Genomic DNA, 20,662 nt, shown 5'->3' with positions numbered 1-20,662 from the left:
AGGCTCCTCTGTCCGTGGAATTCTCCAGGCAAGAATACTGGAGTGGGTAGCCATTCCATTCTCCAGGGAATCTTCCCAACCAAGGATCGAACCCAGGTCTCCTTCATTGCAGCCAGATTCTTTACTGTCTGAGCCACCAAAGAAGTGTATATATAACTCTCCCCATTTTCAGTTGGGTTATCTCTTTTTTTCTTACTGACTTGTAGGAGCTCTACCTATGTTCTAAATGCAAATCCTTCATTAGTCACCTGTGTTGCAAATATCTTCTCCGTGACTTGCCTTTTTGCTTTCTTAATGGCACCTTTCTTTTTTTCCTGTTAATGGCCTTTAATTTGGTTTTTAAATTTTTATCAAAGTTTTACATGCACATAGTTTAAGGAAGAAAGCCATTCTGTGAGGCTTATTAAATAAAGACATTTTTCAACATGAAAGGTCTCTTAATGGCATCTTTCAATACACTAACAAGTTCTTAAATTTAATGTGGTAACAATGATCAACCTTTTCATTTACAGTTAGCATTGTGTGTGTGTGTGTGTGTGTGTGTGTGTGTGTGTTGTTTAGGAAATATTTTTTCCCCCTTGAGGTCATACAGATGTTCTATCTTGTCTTCTAAAAGCTTTACTCTTTGTCTTTCACGTTCATTTTTACAGCCCACATGGTGTTGCTTTTTGTGTATGGTGTGAGAATCAGTCCAACTTCTTTGCCCCCTATGGATAGCCAACTATCCCAAATAGCATTTATTGAGGATTCTGTGTGGAAAATCTTCTGTTTTGAAGTGCCACATTTTTAAAAATCAAGAATCTGGGTCTGAATCTATTTCTGGGTTTTCTATTCTATTCTACAGATCTGTTTGTTCCTGTGCTAGTCTTACTGCGTTTCAATCAGTACTATTTTATAATAAATTCTCATGTCTGGTAGAGCAAGTTCTCCCACGTTGCTGCTCTTCAAAAGTGTCTTGGCTCTTCTTGGCACTTCGCCTTGCCTTATGAAGTTTAGAAATCAACTTGCCAAGTTCCACAAAAACAAGCAAACAAGTGAAATAACCCATTGGGGTCTTTCACTGGGACTTAGTTAGGTCTTCTTTTACTTTCAATGAAATATTTACAGTTTCTTACAATAGAGGTCTCATAAACTTCTGTTAGATTTATTCCTGGGCACTTGATTTTCTTTTTCATTTTTTTTTTGTCTTTTTAAAAATACTTTTATTGGAGCATAGTTGATTTACAATGTTACGTTAATGTCAACAGCAAAGTGGATCAGTTATCCACTCTTTTTAAAATTCTTTTCCCATATAGGCCATTCTAGAGTATTGAGTAGAGTTCACTCTGCTATACAGTAGGTCCTTGTATGCTGCGTGCTAAGTCACTTCAGTCGTGGTCTGTCTCTTTGTGACCCTGTGGACTGTAGCCTGCCAGGCTCCTCTGTCCGTGGGATTCTCCAGGCAAGAATACTAGAGTGGGTTGCCACTCCTCCAGGGAATCTTCCTGACCCAGGGATAGAACTCGTGTCTCCTGCATCTTCTGCATTGGCAAGTGGGTTCTTTACCACTAGTGCCACCTGGGAAGCCCCCAGTAGGTCCTTATTAGTTATCAATTTTGTATATAGTAGTATGCATGTGTCAATCTGTATCTCCCTCCCCACTTTAGCCCCTGGTAACCATAATTTTGTTTTCTATGTCTGTGACTCTATTTCTGTTTTTTAAATAAGTTCATTTCTACTTTTTTTTTTTAGACTCCACATTTAAGTGATACCATATTATATTTGTCTTTGTCTGACTTCACTCATGGGCACTTGATTTTCAAAAGCAATTGTAAATGTCATCTTTAAAAATATGTATTCTCTCATGCTTCTTGTTGGTATGTAGAACTACAGTTGTGTGTGTGTGTATTTGTCTAGAGTTCTTGCTAATTATCTCAATTCCTATTAATTCTAATAATCATTCTAAGATTCTTTTAGATTTTCTAAGTTCATCATCATACCATTTATGAATAACAACAACTTTGTTTTTTTCCTTTTCAGTCTTCAGACTTTTTTATCCCTTGCCTTGATATACTGGTTAGGACCTCCATTAAAGAAGTTTTTTGAAAATTAATTTTACTTTTTGGCCAGTTTAGTGACTAAAATTTGTTAACTCAGTTAGACACATTAACTACTTTTTAAACACATTGATAACATTTAAAAAGTAGAAAACAGTAAATATATGAAAAACTTCTTCCCAGGTCCAGGCCTTCATTGGCTTGTTAAAAATAACAAATCTCCTGAATTGCAAACTTTATCAAGTGAGACTTTGCTATGTCTGTGTTTTTAAACTTCCACATGGGACTCTGATAATTAGGTTTAGAGACCAATGGAGATTTGTCCATGCAGAGGTTAGTAGAATTGTGTAATTCAGTGACTCCCAACTCTGGCTGCACATTAAAACAAATCCTGATGCCTGGCTCTTACCCTAGACCAACTGATCTGAATCTCTATAGGTGAGGTCCAGCCTCTGTAGTTTTTAAAAGTTCCCCCAGGTGGTGGAGGAGGGTGGTCTAGGGAGGAGCAAGAGGGGGAGGGTTTGCTCAGGGACACAAGGAGACATTTGGGGGTGACAAGTATGTTGATTATCTTGATCTTGGAGATGGTTTCATAGGTGTGTACATGTGTCAACACTTATCAGATTGTACACTTTAAGTATGTGCAATTTATTGCATGTCAATAATATATCTGAAAAACTGTTTAAAGAAAAAACAATCCACATGATTCTTGCACACAGCAACGGTTGAGAATCATTGTTCTAATAGAAAGGGCACACGGCTGGAAGGGGAAGTTGGAAAGACTTTCATCTGCCAACAGTTGGCTGTGTACTCTTAGATCAGTGACTTCATTCACTCTGGATCCGTTTCATTCTGGCTGGTGGGCTCGATGTTTTCTCAAGTACTTTTCAGCTCTGATGTTTTGATTGTTTTGCTCGCCTGGCTGTGTGGCCCAGGCTGCTGGTGCACCTCCTGGCCACACGAGGGGGCTGTGCAGCTTGCAGCCTCTTCCTCTCAACTGAACACTCTAGTGAGGTCAAAATAGGCTGTTCTGGCGTCTTTCCCTTCTTTCTGTCCTCTTGGAGAATGCGAGCTCCACTTCTGAAGCATCATCTTCAGCTGCCCCCATCCAGTGGTCCTGCTGCAGGTGAGACTTTCTTTAAGCAAAATAAATCCATGAATCTCTGAATGTACAGAACAGCTTTTTAAAAGAGGCTCAGATTGCTTTGAAAAAAATAGCCAGCTCCAGCAAAGCAATCAAAATAGGATCTAACTAGAGAATGTGTATGTATACACATGTATCTATGTATGTGTCTGTCTGTCTACTAATAAGCACAGTAGTAATACTACTCTACTGCCCCTGGGCAAATGATCCATCCATGTAAAAGGTAGTATGCTTGTTACAGGTGCAATTTTGAGATTCTTCAGACTGTAAACATTGTTTAGATGAAAAATAGAATCAAAGCTAGCAAATAAACCTAGTCTTTTTCCATTTAATATGATATAAAGTGCTTAAATATGGGAGTGTGTGTATTTATCTCTGTGTCTGTTTATCTATGTGTTTACGTATATTCAGGTGAACAGGTTGGCTAAGTATTTTAGAATGGAATCTAATCAGACACTCTGGGCATTCATCTTCATTTTTCTGGGACCTGACAGGGAAAAAATCTGGATGTTCTGGAAGAGACTGACTAGAACTAATGTTATAAAATGATCTAGCTATGTCCTAAATTTTAATAAATGCATTATTTGATGCATTTAAATCCAGCTCAGAAATAAAAAGCAAATGGTTTTCTAAAGTGTAAGGGATTGTTTTTTAAAAAGGGAAAAGAACCCCCCTCTTACTCCCATGCATAGACTTTTTCAAATAATACTGTAAAAACCTTAACATTGAATAGCTTTGTCTTTTATGTTTGGTCTGATTGCAATTTTCTTCCATTTTGATTCCTAAATTTCAGATTATTCTACGAACCAGTCACAACACCCTGTGGGCACACCTTTTGCTTAAAATGCCTTGAAAGATGTCTAGATCACAATGCGAAGTGTCCACTGTGCAAAGACGGTCTTTCCCAGGTAAAACGTTGTTTCTTTCTTGATCAGGTTAGCTTATTTGGAATTGGGTACGAAGACAGTATCCTATTGGATCCCAAGCCACTGCACTGTGCTAGAGCAAAACACCCCCTCAGACCATCAATTTCTCCTGTCTTAGAGGCACCCCTCCTCTCTCCACAAAGTCCTCCAGGGAAATGAGGCAACAGCTACCTTTTTATGAACTGCTAGCAGTGAGATCAATCTGTGTTGGAAACAAAAGTATCAAAATGATAGTAAACATGAATCAAAATGGTGATAAACATGGATCAAATTGATGATAAACATGGATCTTAGTTCTAATCCCATCATGGCCCCTGATTCACTGCCCTTGGCTCATTCATCTATGAGCTCCAGTGTTCCTTTATCATCAATGTTTATTCCATAGTTTGAAGAGATCACCCCCAGGTGCCCAGGAAAACCTCACAGCCCTTCATTGTGGTCCTTGTCCATCTCCTCATCTGCCTCCATTATTATTAGCAGGTATTTGTCTGCTTGAAAATCTCTGGGGCTTCCAGGTGCTCTAAAATGAATCACACAAACAGCCACCTTTGCTTTTCAAGTGGGTTTGCTGTAATTTTCTATAGCACAAGAAGATCCGGGAATCCATCTTGTTACCCCCTCTCCCCCTGCCAGGGACTCGTTTGCCACATTTTACAGTTAGTATTCATGTTCCTTGACCCCTGTCATCCCTGAGGAGAGGCTGGAGATGATGCAAGACTCTCTCTTGGTGAATGGAGATCCAGAGAAGTCACATGTTGAGCTCTCCCAGCACCCCACCATTTAAACTAAGGGAAGGAAGTGAGGTAATCACCCAGGATAGCCCTGAGGGTGTGTGTTGGGCTGGAGGGAGGGTCAGTGTCATGTCTGGCCTGGGTAAAGAGGTGGGATTGCTGTCCTGATTGTAGGTGAGAAGCCCATGGTCATTATACTTAAATAATATATTCGTGTTGTGGGAACATTACAACATTCAGAACAGTAGAAAGAAGGAAAATCTACTGTTGACATTTTAGTGTGTGCCTTTCCTGGGTTTTTGTTTTAGCATCAGCAGAGGTGTCACCTCCTTCTTGGATAGGCTACCTTCTGAGCCATTGCTTTCTCCCAAAGACTGGGCAAGCCTCTGATTTTCCTGCAGCCAGGCAATGGCAGTGGCTAAGAAGGCATCCTGGAAGCGGAGGCTGTGGGGTCCTGGACTTAGGGGCTAGAAGTTATTCCCACCTGTCTCTGGGTATTTACCTGAGGTCACACTTGCACCATTTTCCAGAGAGAGAAATATCTTACTCCGATCATGTTCACTGCGGAATAGACAGACGTTGGCAAAGGAAAAAAATGTCTGAAGCCTGCAGTTTTATACTCAGGAGCTCCCCCTGCTGGGTCTGTGTGGGTAGTTTCCATAACCAGCAATTCTCTGCAGATGTCATCCCCATTGCCTGGTTCATGCCTTTAAACATCCACTCCTTACAGCTCCTTGGATATGCATCGACTAGGGGTGTTTGGGATGACAGTAATAGTGACAGTTGAGCCTGAGTTAGGTTCTGAAATCAGGGTTTATAATGTAAATTCAGTGATATATAGGTGTTATAATAAAAAATAAATAAATAGGCAAATGAAATCACCAGTATTTAGTTTATTTTAAAAATACTTAAGTTAGAGGATAAAAATAGTTATAATGTATAGACTCAAAATATCCAGAAGCCAAGCACTGAGAGTGTGGCAGGGCAGGAAAGGATGAATGATTTTAAAATTGCTTTTTAGTTCCCTGAACCGTTTGACCATGGACTTGAAGCGTATCCCAAGTGGAGAACATTCTGGGAACTTATAAACACAATAATCAGAAAAAGGAAAGAAAAGGATTGTCTCCCTTAATTGACAAGGAACATGATCTCAATCAATTTCAGTGTTTTAGGAAGGCTATGGCATTTTTAAAACTTCAATGCAGGTGTCTTTCCTTGTTAAAATATTTTTTCTAATTATAAAAGTAATTCATTGCATGTGTTTTTTTAAGGTAAATTCTAACCTCCAGAGATTATATGCATTATGATCATATGAGCTGCCAATGTGTCAGTCCATGTTACTCCAGTATGTTGGTCATTGACCTGTTCTACTGATTACATCAGAAGTGCTTTGTATTTCTCTGATGACTGCATAATATCTAACTGCTTTGTTCCCCATGTAGTGCTTGGCATCAAGAAAGTACAGCAAAAATGTCATAATGGAAGAGCTAATAGCTAAATTCCTTCCAGAAGAACTCAAGGAACGAAGGAGGCTTTATGAAGAGGAAATGGAAGAACTTTCTAAGTATGCACACTGCTGTTTTCAGTTTCATTCATGCCAGCTCATAGACTGAAAGTGCACATATCTTCCCTATTTAATGATACCATGCTGATAGCTTGAAATTGGCCACAGTGAGAGTGTTGACACCATGAAAATTGGCAAATGCAGTAACAAGGGCTTCCCCTCCCCACCCCTAGAAAGCCAATTGTTCATTTACCAGCTCACCACTGAAGAAACTTAAGCCAAACCACTGACCAGGTTATTGGTGCTAGTAGCTGGGTGTCATGGGCAGGATTAGATTGGAATAAGTTACCAGGGGAACTGAATGAAGTATAGCTGACCTTTAAACAACATGGATTTGAATTGTGCGGTTCCACTTATATGTGAATTTTTTTTAGTAGTAAATACTGTAGTACTACGTGATCCAATGTGTGGTTGGTCAGATCCACGGATGCTGAACCATGGATAAAGATCAATGAAAGTGAAAGTCACTCAGTTGTGTCCAACTCTTTCTGACCCCATGGACTATACAGTCCATGGAATTCTTCAGGCCAGAATACCGGAGTGGGTAGCCATTCCCTTCTCCAGGGGATCTTCCCAACCCAGGGATTGAACCCAGGTCTCCTGCATTGCAGGCAGATTCTTTACCAGCTGAGCCACCAGGAAAGCATGGATAAAGAGGGCTGGCTCTAAGTTACATGCTGATTTTCAGCTGTGCAGAGGGTCAGTCACTGTAACCCCCGAGTTGTTCAAGGGTCAGCTGTATTCTGAAGACAGTCTTCAGATACATAAGGAGATTCTATGAGGTTAAGAACTTTGATGTCAGCCAGACCTGGGCTTGTGACACAGTTTTGCCACAAAGTGAGTAAACTTCATGACCTTAGGCAAGTCACTTAATGTCTCTGGGCCTCAGTTTCCTCATCTGTAACTTGGGGATAATAGTAGTTCCTACCTCAAGGACTCATGAAGATCAAATGAGCTGGTACAGAGTAAGCACTTAATTAAAGTAATGGTAAGAATGCTTCTGGTTATTATGATTCCTCTTCCATCACAGGTGTTGTGAGAGGTAGCAAGTAGCGGTGAGATGGAAGTAGGGATCCAAACTCTCTGCCTCAGGTAGCAGAAAAAGCAGGGGGAAGTCACTAATTTCTGCCTCTCATACTGCTGCCCTCTCATCTCCCCATTTTCAGTGGAATTCTCACAGCGTTCTGAGGGTGACGTTCCCGATGGCGCTGTTCTGGTTTTATGCCCACCCCGTAGAAAACATTGTTAAACTGCAACCAGTTTGTTTGCACCTCTCCCTTTGACTAACATGTTTTCCTGGGAAGCCAGAAGTGCAGTCCTTCTTTTCTCATTTGACATATTAGATCTGCTGCAGGAGTCTTTATCTTTCTTTCTGATATTAAGTTCACCTTGAATCTTTCTGAACCCTCTTCTCACATATCATTTAATGTCTTATTAATAAACACTGAAATTTACTGGGGATATTCCTTTAGGGAATCAAATTTAATCCTTTTGAGATTTGGGCAAACAATCTTGTATCTGTTGACAGGTTTAGGTTCAGATGTCCCTGTGTTGGATTTACTAGACAAACAAGAGAACAGTGATTGGGAGGAGCTGCCCTGGTTGGTGGTTCCCCATCAGGCTGTGTGTCTGAATCTTCATGGACACACATTGACAGGCAGACTCGTAGGTCTTGATTTCAGAGCCGCTGCACCACTGTCTCTGGGAGGGCAAGGTGTAGTGGCCAGGTTGTCTGTGTTTAAGGGCCTCCAGTGACTCCAATGCACAGGAGCATTTGAGCATCACTGGGCTATATTACTCTTTCCTCTCTACTGCTCCCTCCTCCCAGCTGGGCCTGCCATGCACATCCTCTGGGAGCTTTGCAAATGGGAGATGCTCACAGGGATCTTGCAGAGATTTTCCTACCATCCCTCTGGAGAGCTGTGTCCACTTTTACCACCAGTGCCCTTCCCCATACTGCCAGCAAGACACCTGGAGAGATTGTTTGGAGTGGAGAGTATGAAAGAAAGAAAAATATGAGGTATAACTATCATCAACAATGTTAAGATACTAGAGAACTTCATTACCCAAATTAGAATGTATAGAATATCCATTTAAATGATAGCCCTTAAGCTGACCTGTGCATCAGGCAATGGGACTCAGCCCACAGCATCAGATGCATTTTACTACTTTTTATCAGCTGTCCATACTTTATGTCTCCTTGTCTTCCTGTGGGGGAGCCACATGGTGAAATTTGACCAGCCTTTCTCTGTTCTGCCCCCATGCTATGAGATCCATGTCATTTGCTCTTCCTGACAGCTTAAATAAGAACGTGCCTATTTTTGTGTGCACCATGGCCTACCCCACGGTTCCTTGTCCCCTGCACATCTTTGAGCCTTGCTATCGTCTGATGATCCGTAGATGCATTGAGACAGGCACACGACAGTTTGGCATGTGCCTTGGAGATCCTGTCAAAGGGTAAGCAAGGAGTTAGGTGTGTCAAGGGAGGTTGGGTGGAAAGGATTTTTGGGTTTACTTCGGGGCCCTTCCAGGTGCATTTGTAAGGATCAGGGTCCCTCTGGCCCCTAGTTTTATCGTGTGAGAGGCTGCCTGTTTAAAGGCACCCCAGGATCAACCTTTTGTTAAATGGCTGATATATATTCTAAAACTTGTATTATAAGAGTGTGGGCTCTGGAATCAAAGTGCCTGGGTTCATATTCTGGCTCCAGCCTTGGAGGAAGTTTGACTTTGGGCAAATAACTTAACCTTTCTGTGACTCAGTTTCCTTATCTGTAGGATGGGTGCAATAATAGTGCCTACTTCTCTGGTTTGTTGGAAGGATTGGGGAGTTAATAATGCACATAAAGTACTGAGTACAGTACAATAAACGGTAACGGTTACACATTAAGATCGGTTTTCACACAAGCATTGCCTGTGGTGTTATTGCAGCCATAGACCCTGGGACAGACAAGAAGGCAGAAGTCCCTCAAGGCACAACATGGGGATATAGAGATGGAGCAGGGATAGCGGGCCAGGGAAACAGCTTATCAAGAATTTACGTTCTTAACTCTATTCCCTCTAAACAGGTTTGCGGAATATGGCTGCATCCTAGAGATCAGAAATGTTCAGTTCTTTGCTGATGGCCGCTCAGTGGTCGACAGCATAGGCAAGAGGCGCTTCAAGGTCCTCCATCAGGGCCAGCGGGATGGTTACAACACAGCCGACATCGAATACATTGAAGACCAAAAGGTGAGGGTGGCCAGTGCCAAGAATCCTGAAGCCAGGCTCACCATGTAGCTTGGCAGATCAAGATGATTGCAGGAGGATTTCTCGGCACTGAAGGGAGCCTGGGGATTTCTTCCCCATCTGCTGCAGCCACACTGAATGCCACCGGGTTGCAGTTCGATTGTGGAACAGCAGTGCACAGCCCAGTGTCCAGCCTTCCCCTGCTTAGTTGCTGAGCTGTATCTGTGCATGAGAGGTGCCAAGCCAGATCAACCCCGCAGCCCATTCAGCACTGGAATTGGGTCTCTGCCAGGGATACCAAGATCTGGAGCTGGATCTACATATATATATTTGATTTTTTGATTTATTTATCTTTTACAACTTTTTCTTTTGAGATAATTGTAAATCACATGCACATTTCTATTTTTAAATGTGCAACCTGGCCAAGAGCCCTTCCCGATAATCCATCATCCCAGAAGGGAGAAAGAGGACACGTCCAGTTAATCCTGGGTTTTCTGAATTAATGGGTAGAAGAAGAGGTAAATTATCCCATAATCATTGATATTTCCATTCACTACATAGTACAAGAGTAATAAACATTTGCTCAGTGAATAAATGTATTTGCCTTGGAAGATAGAGTTACACACTGAGACACAGACACATTTATGTCCCTCTTCCAAGGGAGCAATGGGAAAGCAAATGTCAAAAATGAAAAGGAGAGAGGTGTGAACCAGCACAACCTAGTTGAACAGCATGCATCCACTCAGGCCAGTTTGCATCGCTAGTTTTCTATATGTCTGGCTGTTTCAGCTCATTTACCCAGCTGAACCTTTCTCCAATCCACCACCCTCAGCAGTATTTCCACACAGTCCATCATCCGGCTGAAGAGCCTTTCACACGTCACACAGCAGACAACCAGAAGGGTGAGCCTTCCCAGAGGGTGGCAGGATAGATGCTCAAAGAGCCACGTGTCAAAAAGGGTTCTAGGTGTGATGGAGAAGGTACAGAATGCTTCATTCCACTTTGGTACTTTCAGGTTCAAGGAGAGGATTGTGCTGAGCTCATGGGATTACATAACTGTGTCTATGAGCAAGCATCATCATGGTTCCATTCCCTCAAATCATCTCTGAAGAACCGGATACTCAATCATTTTGGTCCAATGCCAGAGAAAGATGCTGATCCCCAGGTATATGAAAATGTCTTTTTGTAATCAGTCATTCCCACCAGATAAGAGAGTCTGGGTTTTGTTATTAGATGGGTGTGTGGTTTCCATCCAGCAAATTTAGTGTAGAGGGGAAGATGGATCCAAATTGGTCTCATTTGGCTGGGCAATGGGCATCATGGTTAAGAACAAAAGGACCTCATGTCAGACTTGTGGTAACTAAAGTAAAGCAGTAGGAATTTGGATCCAAGACAGGTTTGAGAAATTAGTTAGGTGAGAGGATGGGAATGCAGGCACCATCAACAGAGTCTTTCATGGGAGTCCAGATGCCCACCGTGGTCATGTGTTAGGGTGACAGGATTCGCAAAAGGCCAAGCCTAAAAGAAGGGGATCTAGGGGAGCTCAGACCAAAGGCTGCCATGTCTCAGGGGCTTCAGAACTCTCTTCCCCATTGCTTTCTTCCCCATTGCTGCAGGAGCGAGGAGCCAGGGCCAGCCACCTTGCAGGGCTCCAGCTGCAGGACCACAGAAACTTTTCATACCCAGCTCCCTCGAAGCTTAGCCTTGGAGGTCTAGACCCTTGTCATTGTCGTCATTATGGATGAGCAAGTTTCCTGAGAAGACTGACCCAATCCTTAACTCTACCCTTTTCTCTACTAGAAAAGAGTTCACTAGATTCTACCAGATCAGTCTATTTCCTGGAGGGATAGGTCCATGTGAGAGATCCAGCTGCAGATCAGAAAGAAGCTCCCTAGGAAAGTGGCAGTAGCTAAGTTTCATGATGCTTTCTGTGCCTAGTGTAAATCAGGGAATACTGTCTCTCTAGGACAAGATTGGAGATGTTGTAGTCAAATATTAATATTTTCACGCCATCACCTTTCCACATTCTGAGCTAGCTTCTGCAGTATCATCCCCATAACTTCCTTGATTCTTGACTTATACTCATTCTTGACTCTGTCACAATAGTAAAATAGAATATGTAGGTTCTGACATCCATGCTAAAATATTGGTCCTCCTTACCTCTAGCTATGTGACCTTGGGCAAGTCCTTTCCCCTTTGTCAACTTTCCCCCATCTCTGAAATGAGGAAGTAGACAAGGAGGTCTCTAAAGTCTCTTCTTCCTCTTGCCTTCTGAGGCTGTAAAACCCCAGTCTCTTCCCTAATGGGCTGAAGTGTCTTGTTTTCTCCAGACCACAAATGTGGCTCCTTCCCCCTATTCAAAGGCATCATGAATGTTGGAGGGAGAAGGGCAGTTAATGCTTCCCAGTGATCAGGCTCCTGGCTCTGGGCCAGTGTGACTCATGACTATGACAGAGCTCTGAGAAAGCTCACGATCAAGTTGAATATTCCCCTTCATCTTCTGGAAAGCATTCTTCCCCAGTCAGGCAGATGATAGAGATCAGTAATGGTGAAAGCATCTTCCAAAAGAGAAAACACAGATGCCACAGAGTGATTCATAAGGGCTCAATGACACAGAAAGCTGAAATCTTGGGTTCTGTTTCATTTCTTATGAGGACTGTTATCATGTTGCTTTGGCGGCGGCAGCAGCAAAAAAAAAAAAAAAAAATCCCATCCAGTTTGAGCCATTCAATGCTGTAGCCCCAGTGGTCCCATTAATAATGTTCTAAGGTTCCAGAGGGGGTTTCTTAGAAACTGCCACATGTATTAGCATCAGCTTAAATATCTTTCTTAATGATCTTGGGAAATACAGTTCAGGATATGTCGATCTAACATTCAGAACTAATCAGAGGAGGGAGATGTTACAGATTACAGTGAGGGACAAAAAGAATCCAAATGAATCTAGAGGCATAGAGAAACAAAGAGGCAGCAAGGGTTGGGGGAAATCAGGTGACCATTTTGGAGGCAAATAATCCCACGTGTAGATGGTTTGACCAGAATGTGGTTCTCTGCAGTCCTAAAGCCAACCTTCCGAAGGATGTGGGCAGAAAGCTCATTTGGGGCTTAATAGGAAATAAGTTCGGAGAAGGCAATGGCACCCCACTCCGGTACTCTTGCCTGGAAAATCCCATAGACAGAGGAGCCTGGTAGGCTGAAGTCCATGGGGTCGCTAAGAGTCAGACACGACTGAGCGACTTCACTTTCACGCATTGGAGAAGGAAATGGCAACCCACTCCAGTGTTCTTGCCTGGAGAATCCCAGGGACGGGGGAACCTGGTGGGCTGCCATCTGTGGGGTTGCACAGAGTCGGACATGGCTGAAGTGACTTGGCAGCAGCAGCAGCAGCAGCAGGAAATAAGTTGGGCTTCCCTGGTGGCTCAGTGGTAAAGAATCCGCCTGCAATGCAGGTGACGTGAGTTTGATCCCTGTATGGGGAAGAATCACTGGTGAAGGAAATGGCAACCCACTCCAGTATTCTTGCCTGGAAAATTCCATGGACAGAGGAGCCTGGAGGGCTCAGTCCATGGGGTTGCAAAAGAGTCAGACAGGACTGAGCAACTAAACAACAACAAACAAGAAAATAAATCAGCAATGTCTACAGTGTGTGCCTGGGACACTGCTGACAAACAGAATTTTGGTTCAGGATTTCTGTGGGGTGGGAAAGCTCTTTATTCGAGGAAACCTAGGGTGGAATATATTTCCATGTGACTGTGTTTTGCAATTGGAAATTTTGCAAAGTTGTCCTTTGGGACTGTGAATCACTGGCTCTGGTGTTTGGGGAGAAACTAACTGTGGCCCATATAGTGACCTGGCATATGTAGACTCTTGGCTTCATCCAGAAACAGGTAAAGGAAGGGAGGTAAGAGACACACAAAGCCTAAGAGGTCATAAGAACTGAAGGCTCACAAGCTTTGCACACCAAAGGGCCTAAACAGAATCTAAGAAGTAGAAGAGGCTGAGTAGTCATCTCTCGGTCTCCACAGGGGATTGGTTCCAGGAGGCCCCTTCTATAAAGTGACACAGTGCAATGAGTACAACCAGCCCTCTGCATCTACAGGTTTCATGTCTGCGGATTCAACCAACCAATTTCAATCCATAGTTGGTTGAGTCTGTGGATATGGAGGGCTGATTGTAGTAGCTAGTTCAGCTCATGAAATCACACTTACTAGAAAGTATGGTGTATTTGTTAAGATATCGATGTATCTGATTTAACCACTACCAAAAATAACTGTAGCTTAAACTAGATAGAGAGCAGAAGTCATAGAGATAAGGAGCTAGGGCAGCTCTATTCTGTGAGATCATTCAGACACCCAGGCTCATTCCTGACAAAGCTCTACCCTCCTGTAACTGCTGCCCTCATCCTCCTGAGTGAAGAAGGTGATCATCACTATGTCCACGTTCTAGCCAGGGGAAAGGGAGAGAAAGATGAAGGCAAGGGCACATGCCCCTTTCCCAGAGAATGACCCAGAAGTTATATGCATCAGTGCCTCTTACATCTCATTAGCCAGGACTTTGTCTTATGGCCTCACCTAGCTGCAAGGGAGACTGATCAATGTAGCTTCTCCGCCTCGACCCCAGTGGCTGTACGCCCAGCTAAGATAAAGGGAAATAGATATTGGGGAGGGGGTGTAATTAGCCGTCTCTGCCACACACAGAAGCAATTCCACCTGGATTGTTTCCTGGCGGCTTTGGAAGCCTGCAGACTGGGATCGCTTCTGTGGGAATAGGATGAACCCATACCATTTCTCTGTTGCAGATCAACCCGAATGGCCCGGCCTGGTGCTGGTGGACGTTAGCGGTTCTTCCATTGGAAAGCCGAGCTCAGCTCCCGTTCCTAGCAATGAGGTCCCTGAAGGATCGGCTGAACGGTATTCGGCGAGTCCTGGCCTTTATATCGCGAAACCAGAACTAGTGAGTGGATTGCTGAAAAGGAGCCCCCATGCTCCCCCACCACTGTGGGGGAGTCATCTTGTAAATATATCTAATTGCAATAACATCTTAGAAGGAAGTATCAAACAGAATCACTCTCCTGCTATTGATCAGAGAGAAAATAAGTGGAAAGACCAGAAAAATGTGATCTGTTTGCAACTTTCTTTCAAAGATGCTTCTTGACATGCTGCACAACTACATGCACAGCAGAGGTTGTTTAAGAGCCCAGAAGAAAAAAAAAATTTTTTTTGATTTTGACATAAAATTTTCTCAAAGTTTAAAGTGGTTTTTCTTTAATTTTCTGTCTTTCATAGAGGAATGACTGTGTGGTTGAAATGTGATACCCAGTTCCTAATCATGTTGCTACATTATCTTACTGACTTTTGAGATCTCATTCCAAATGTTTCAGATTTTATATAGCATTGTGTAAAATAATGTTCATAGTTCTTTCTGTTTTAATAATTTATTTTTTGCACTACAATATCTTTTTTTCCCTACATGTGTGTTTATAACTATTTAAGTGTGTATTACTGAAAAATACTGCTTTATTTATTGCTGTGGTTTACCATGTACCTAGGGGGAAGTAACAATACTAGAAATGTGTGATTTTTGCTTTAACAGTTTGTGCTACATGTGACCCCAGTTCTTGAACCATTTCAGTATCTATCCAATTGGATGCTTAAAGGAAGTTCAGCATCATGCTAAGATCATCTATCTTTACAGATTCTATTTTGCTTTCAATTTGAATGCAACAGTAGAAAATACTTATGGGATTCGGCATAGGTTATGGAATAAGCTGGGGTACAATAAAAATAATCCATTTGCTGTGGAAGCAGGATGAAGGAATTATTTTTCTGGAATCAAGAGATGAATTAGAGGAGTATATTTTATTACAATCTCTCATAGGCATTTATTTCAGCAATCTAATTATATCTTAATTTCTCTCCAATTCAGTTAGAATGGGAAGGCAGGAGAATATTTAACTCTTCAGAGGTGATGGTTTTCAGTCTGGCACATCACAGCCATGCCCAGCTAGCCTCCATACCCCGCCACTTGTCAGTCAGGGTTGTGAGGATCATGGCCTGGCTAGCATGTGTGGAAACACTTGATGAGGATGGTTCGTTATTAAAAGTGTAAAGAAGCCAGGCAAAAAAAGATGTAGAACCCTTTTAAAAAAACCCTCAAACTACCTTTTTGGTTTTTAAGTCTTTTCGAAGGAAGCAGACAGTTAATCCATGATTTTATCTGAACATGATCTTCCCTCCTTGTTGTGATGGGCTAAAGATTTCAACACAGGGGAAGAACAGTGATAAGAGGGTAAGGGTGAGGTCTTGTTTAGCTTGCTTAGTGCCAGTTTGATTTCTTTAGTGCCAGGACAACCTGAAAACAGGAGTGTTATAACAACCAAGTGAAAAGATTAGGGCAGGGAAGAAATGAATCGTGTTATTCCTACCTTCACGTAAATAATCCCCCCATGTGACTCTGGACAGCTGCGATGTGTGACTCATGTGCAGCCCATCCACTCTGTTCCCATGAGAGGTTATTGCCTCAAGTAATCAGCCTGACTTCTTCCATCACCACCTGTGGCCAGAAACACAAAAGGGAGAATGAGTTGATCCAGGCAACAGAAAAGAGATTCATGTAAGCAGAAACCAAATAACCTCTTCTGCACTTTCTTAACAAACACCATGTTGTCAGAACATTGTGTTCCCAGGTTGGATGTTTGGAGCCCAACTGGGCCAGTAAAGAATGGAAGTGGTTACTGCCCAAGCAACCTCTCCCAGACTCAGGGAGGAGGAAATGAAAGGCTCCTGCTCCCACCTGGTGCCCAACCAGATGGTCAGAACACAGTCCTAGGACAATAGTTTCCTATTATCTAGAATAAATGCATCAAAGAAGAGGGTCCTAAGTGTCTCTGCTAGATGTGTTACTTTTGTGATTTCAGTTTTTCTGAGAACCAATTTGTCATCTAGCAAATGGCGATGATAAATACTGCATGTAGGGTTGTTATTAATACAACATTAAGTGAGATAATATACATACATCACTTAGCATAGTGCCTAGCACATAGGAATCATTCAACAAGTAACTGCTATGATTAGATTATTCATAGTTACAGAATATCATCAGGGGCTACATTTCCATAAAACCCTGCCTTTACATACAATACCCATTTCCAACCCCTTGACAATTGGTTGAGGGAATCCACACCTCTGATTTTCAGACCATAACTTAATGATTTACATGTAATTCCTTTGGGGATCAAGTCCGTTGGGGAAAGTGAAAAGACTGGAAAACAAATGAGGGTTAGAAATAAGGGGAAAATCCCATCCCAGCAAATTTTCCCTCTTTCAAGAGGACTAAAAAGTAGTGTTGTTTGGTAGTAGTGTTGTTTTAGTGTTGTTTGGTTTAGAATTTCTGATATAATGGAAGCCTTAAATTCTAACTCCATAGAATAACCAAATCATCACTTCTTGCTCTCCAAAATGTGTAAGATTCCACATCATAGGATATTTCATATTGATGAGTGAGGACCTAACTGTAGCAATAGATCTTGGCTGGGCAGAAATGCACTTGCCTCCCAGTACCCTTGATACACATTTGGATTGTTTTATAGCAAGCTTTTGTTTCAGTAGTGGTGGGAGGCAAGGTGCAAAGCTAAGCCTTGACTTTCTTTGATATGTACTTGAATGGGGTAATCAATTGGACATGACCATTTCACTGTTTGTGAATTGATTTTGCTGCAAAGCTTAGGAATCAAGAGTATACACAGTAAAAACATGAAGTTAAATCTAGGCCAGAAGGACAAGACTTCCCCCTTGGTAGTCAGTGCCATTTATTCAGCTAGTTTATTGTGATTGACCTAGTCTTTTCCTAGTAGGTTATTTTCCCTGTGTGTGTGTGTGTGTGTGTGTGTGTGTGTGTGTGTGTATAAAGATGTATATAGGTGTATATAGATGTGCATATATATATATATATGTGTGTGTGTGTTTGTGTGTATGTGTACTTGTGTATATATATATTAGGTACCAAGCAGACATTATGCCTTTCTGCTTTGTACTGTACTATTATTGCTGCTAGCTAATAACCAGCACAATGTAGAAAATCAAAAATGATAAAAACTAATTTTCTGTAGATAACTTGGAGGAAAGAGTGCTTGCCCCTTACTTAGTGGGGTAGAGAAATGACTATGTCAACAATTTGCCTTTTCTGAAGGCCAACTGCATCTAGTCCACTGCTGCCATAGCACTCTGGGGCTAGCCAAATCACTGCTCATGTGGCGCTTCCAGTTCTGCTTGTGGAGCCGGACTGGATTCAGCCGGTCCCCTGTGACTGGGTGTTGGAGCAGTGGAGCTCTGAGGCTGGTTCACAGCACCCAGAGGTCCCTCACTGCCAATAGATCACATACTGTTGATGGACTGGAATCCACTGGGGACTGTGTTTCCCCTCAACAACTCCTTTTCCAAGATGGGAGTGTTATTCAGGGACTTGTTCCTTGAATTCCCAACATGTTGACTTTGCATCCATTTCTGTTTCCCAAGGCAGAATCATAGCAGAGATGTGCAATCGAGATGCAAATAGAAGGCATCCTAAATAAGAGAAAAGAACAAATTTTCAGCCCATTCTTGGGCTTGAGGAATGAGGTTTTGATTTGATCGAAGACAGTTCTGAGAAGCAGCTGGCTGTATAGCCTGCGATTTGTGGCCTTTCCTGAGTGCAAGAAAGAAAGGAAAAGGAGCCAAGTCAAATGTATGCATTTGGTTCCTCTTAGAATGATAGCTCCCACTGTTCGACTATTTAATAATCTGGATTATGCACAACCAGAGGTGAAATGAAGATATTTCCCCTTATAAATGGGTGTTTTCAAATGCGCTAAGTTAACCTTGAGAGAGAAGTGCCTGTAATCTCTGTTCCTGGTGTCATTTTAAAGCTTTTGCTTTGTGACTGTGTAGCCGTTTAAAACCTTGTCGCAGCAAATGTGATTAACAAGTTTACAAAGCAACACTGTAGCTTATGCTTCATTTTAAAAGTTGCTTGACATTTATCTATAGTCAAAGCAATGATAATAAACAACAAAATCAAAGGAGAGCAAATAGTTCAGTGTGGCTTCATAGGTTTTACCTTAGATAAACTAGTTCCATCATTTTATGCAGTTCTCAGTAATGCCAGGATTAAAATATCAAGCAAGCCATTTAAACAGTGGCAAATGTGTCTTTGTGTTTGTAATTCCTGTTGTTTGTTGAGCAGCCATTTTACTCTTGCACTGTAATGACCCAAATGGGGAATAAAGATAATGCTTCTTTTTTTTCTTCCCATATTGCTATTCAACTACCTCTATATGCTTGATGTCTCTTTAGGGTCTTCTTTCCTCTAAATCTATACAAATGAAGTTTCAGCTCGTCTATGTTGTAATAACAATGTGATATAGACAGTCTCTGTGAAAGCTTGTTGTTCATTTAAAAATGTTTCCTATTGTCTCACTTTGTATCTAACACAACTCTACCCATACTGTAGGGCAAGAATTGCCCAAATAACTTCAGTATCTTTTTGTCAGAAGCTGAATTGAAAGCAATCAGAACATCTGTTTTGTTCTTGTTCCTATTGGTTGTAATACATTTGACTGGAAGATGTTTCAAGGAAATAGACCTTATGTATGTGACAGCAAGGCAGGTATGAACTGATTAAACTTATTGTTTAAAAATGCACCAGAAAAGCTTGTTGTTACTAATTATGTTGAAACTTTTTGCTAATAACCTGCCACTACTTTGTCAATCCATTCATATATTGGGTTTGTTTAAAGCAGAGCACAATACCTAGTATATTTTCTTTGGCATGATAAAATGCTCATGAAAGCAAATTACACATTTTTATTTCGATTCAATAGTGTCTCAACAATAGGCTGAAGCTAAGGCCCACAGCATGAGCTGTTTGACAGGAAAACTGGTAAAATTGGCTAGGACAATGAGTGATATTGACTGAGCTGACACTGGCATGAGAGCTTCAGTAACATCTCACCTCCTTTAGCATACAGGTGTTAGTCTCGTGCCATTGAGGACTTTACACAGGTTCCATTTAACCACTGAAGAAAAAAAAAGACATAGGAGTAGAACAATTAAAAAAATGATAGAAAACTCCACTTGGGCCTGACCTTGTTCTTTGTAACAGAATCTTTCTGGTAATTGAGAAAAATCCGAACTCCTGCCAGCCAGGTCCCAGAGGGAATGCTTGGCTCTGTTGGACATGGCCCTTCTATGCCTCATTTGCTGCTGTCTGGTTCTCATGAGATAGAGCACACGCAGCCCAAAGGCACAGTCTTCCCTTCAAGGCAGGTCTTCTGCCCAGAATGCCACCTAATTCTCTCTGGAGAACTGGATTGAATCATCTAAAAAGAAGGTCTTGTTCAATCAAAGCCAAAGCCAACACTTTCTGCTTTCTGTCTTCTGGGATCCACCCTTTGAGTTCTCCACAGCCAAAGATGCCTCCCTAGAAGGAACTCCCGGTCTGAAAATAAGACAGGAGCCAGAGAAGGGATGGACAAATGCCCTCAACCCACAGGCTCCCAGATGTTTAAACTTTCCTGTCCCCTCTTATGTTCTACGATTTCTTCACTCCTAGGAGGGACTGGGGTGGGATGGGAAGGAGCTGATGTCAATACTCTCCATATTGCCTTCTTCCAGACAATGCAGAAACTTCCCAGCAAGACTTGTTCATGGTCAGCCCACTGCAGAGCCATGCCCTGGTCAAGGCAGAGGAGGGGGAGGCCCCAAGGAGCCCTGCTGTAGATCTCAGAGTTCACCTCTCCCACTCTTTCCAGTTTTCTGCTACTGATTTCCCCATTTCAATTGATCCTCACATTGACTGCTCAGCCACATTTACTGTCCACACATGTATGAGCCATTGTCATAGTTGCATTACAAAGTCCTAAAAAACCCTTTCCTCCACTTAGTGAAGTGCTTCCCACTAGCCCCGCTGCAGAACACCACCTGCCTCTCAATAAGTCAATATCAACAATTTCTGGATACCACAAGTGCAACAAAATTAAGTCCCCAAATAGCTTACTTAACAGA

General features: G+C 42.1%; 1 protein-coding gene across 6 annotated transcripts in view; it reads left to right on the top strand.

Moving 5' to 3' along the window:
* Nucleotides 1-19,300, top strand: part of LONRF3 (LON peptidase N-terminal domain and ring finger 3) — a 39,047-nt gene extending 19,747 nt beyond the window's left edge. For 4 of the 6 annotated variants that reach the window (XM_081564411.1, XM_081564410.1, XM_081564408.1 and 1 more), the window contains 6 exons: nucleotides 3,974-4,088; nucleotides 6,280-6,401; nucleotides 8,700-8,858; nucleotides 9,467-9,629; nucleotides 10,642-10,791; nucleotides 14,422-19,300. In XM_081564411.1, the coding sequence (XP_081420537.1) occupies nucleotides 3,974-4,088; nucleotides 6,280-6,401; nucleotides 8,700-8,858; nucleotides 9,467-9,629; nucleotides 10,642-10,791; nucleotides 14,422-14,577 (865 nt within the window). In that variant the 3' untranslated portion in view covers nucleotides 14,578-19,300. Of the gene's footprint in view, nucleotides 1-3,973; nucleotides 4,089-6,279; nucleotides 6,402-8,699; nucleotides 8,859-9,466; nucleotides 9,630-10,641; nucleotides 10,792-11,242; nucleotides 12,336-14,421 lie in introns of those variants that run through there. The other 2 variants (XM_081564409.1, XM_081564407.1) reach the window with 2 other exon arrangements.
* The last annotated feature ends 1,362 nt before the right edge of the window (nucleotides 19,301-20,662 follow it).

Source organism: Giraffa tippelskirchi, chromosome X, assembly GCF_054371585.1.
Source record: "Giraffa tippelskirchi isolate mGirTip1 chromosome X, T2T-mGirTip1v1.2.pri, whole genome shotgun sequence".
Classification (NCBI taxonomy): Eukaryota; Metazoa; Chordata; class Mammalia; order Artiodactyla; family Giraffidae; genus Giraffa; species Giraffa tippelskirchi.
The sequence above is the reverse complement of the archived record's forward strand: the minus strand, read 5'-3'. Positions and strand labels throughout refer to the sequence as shown.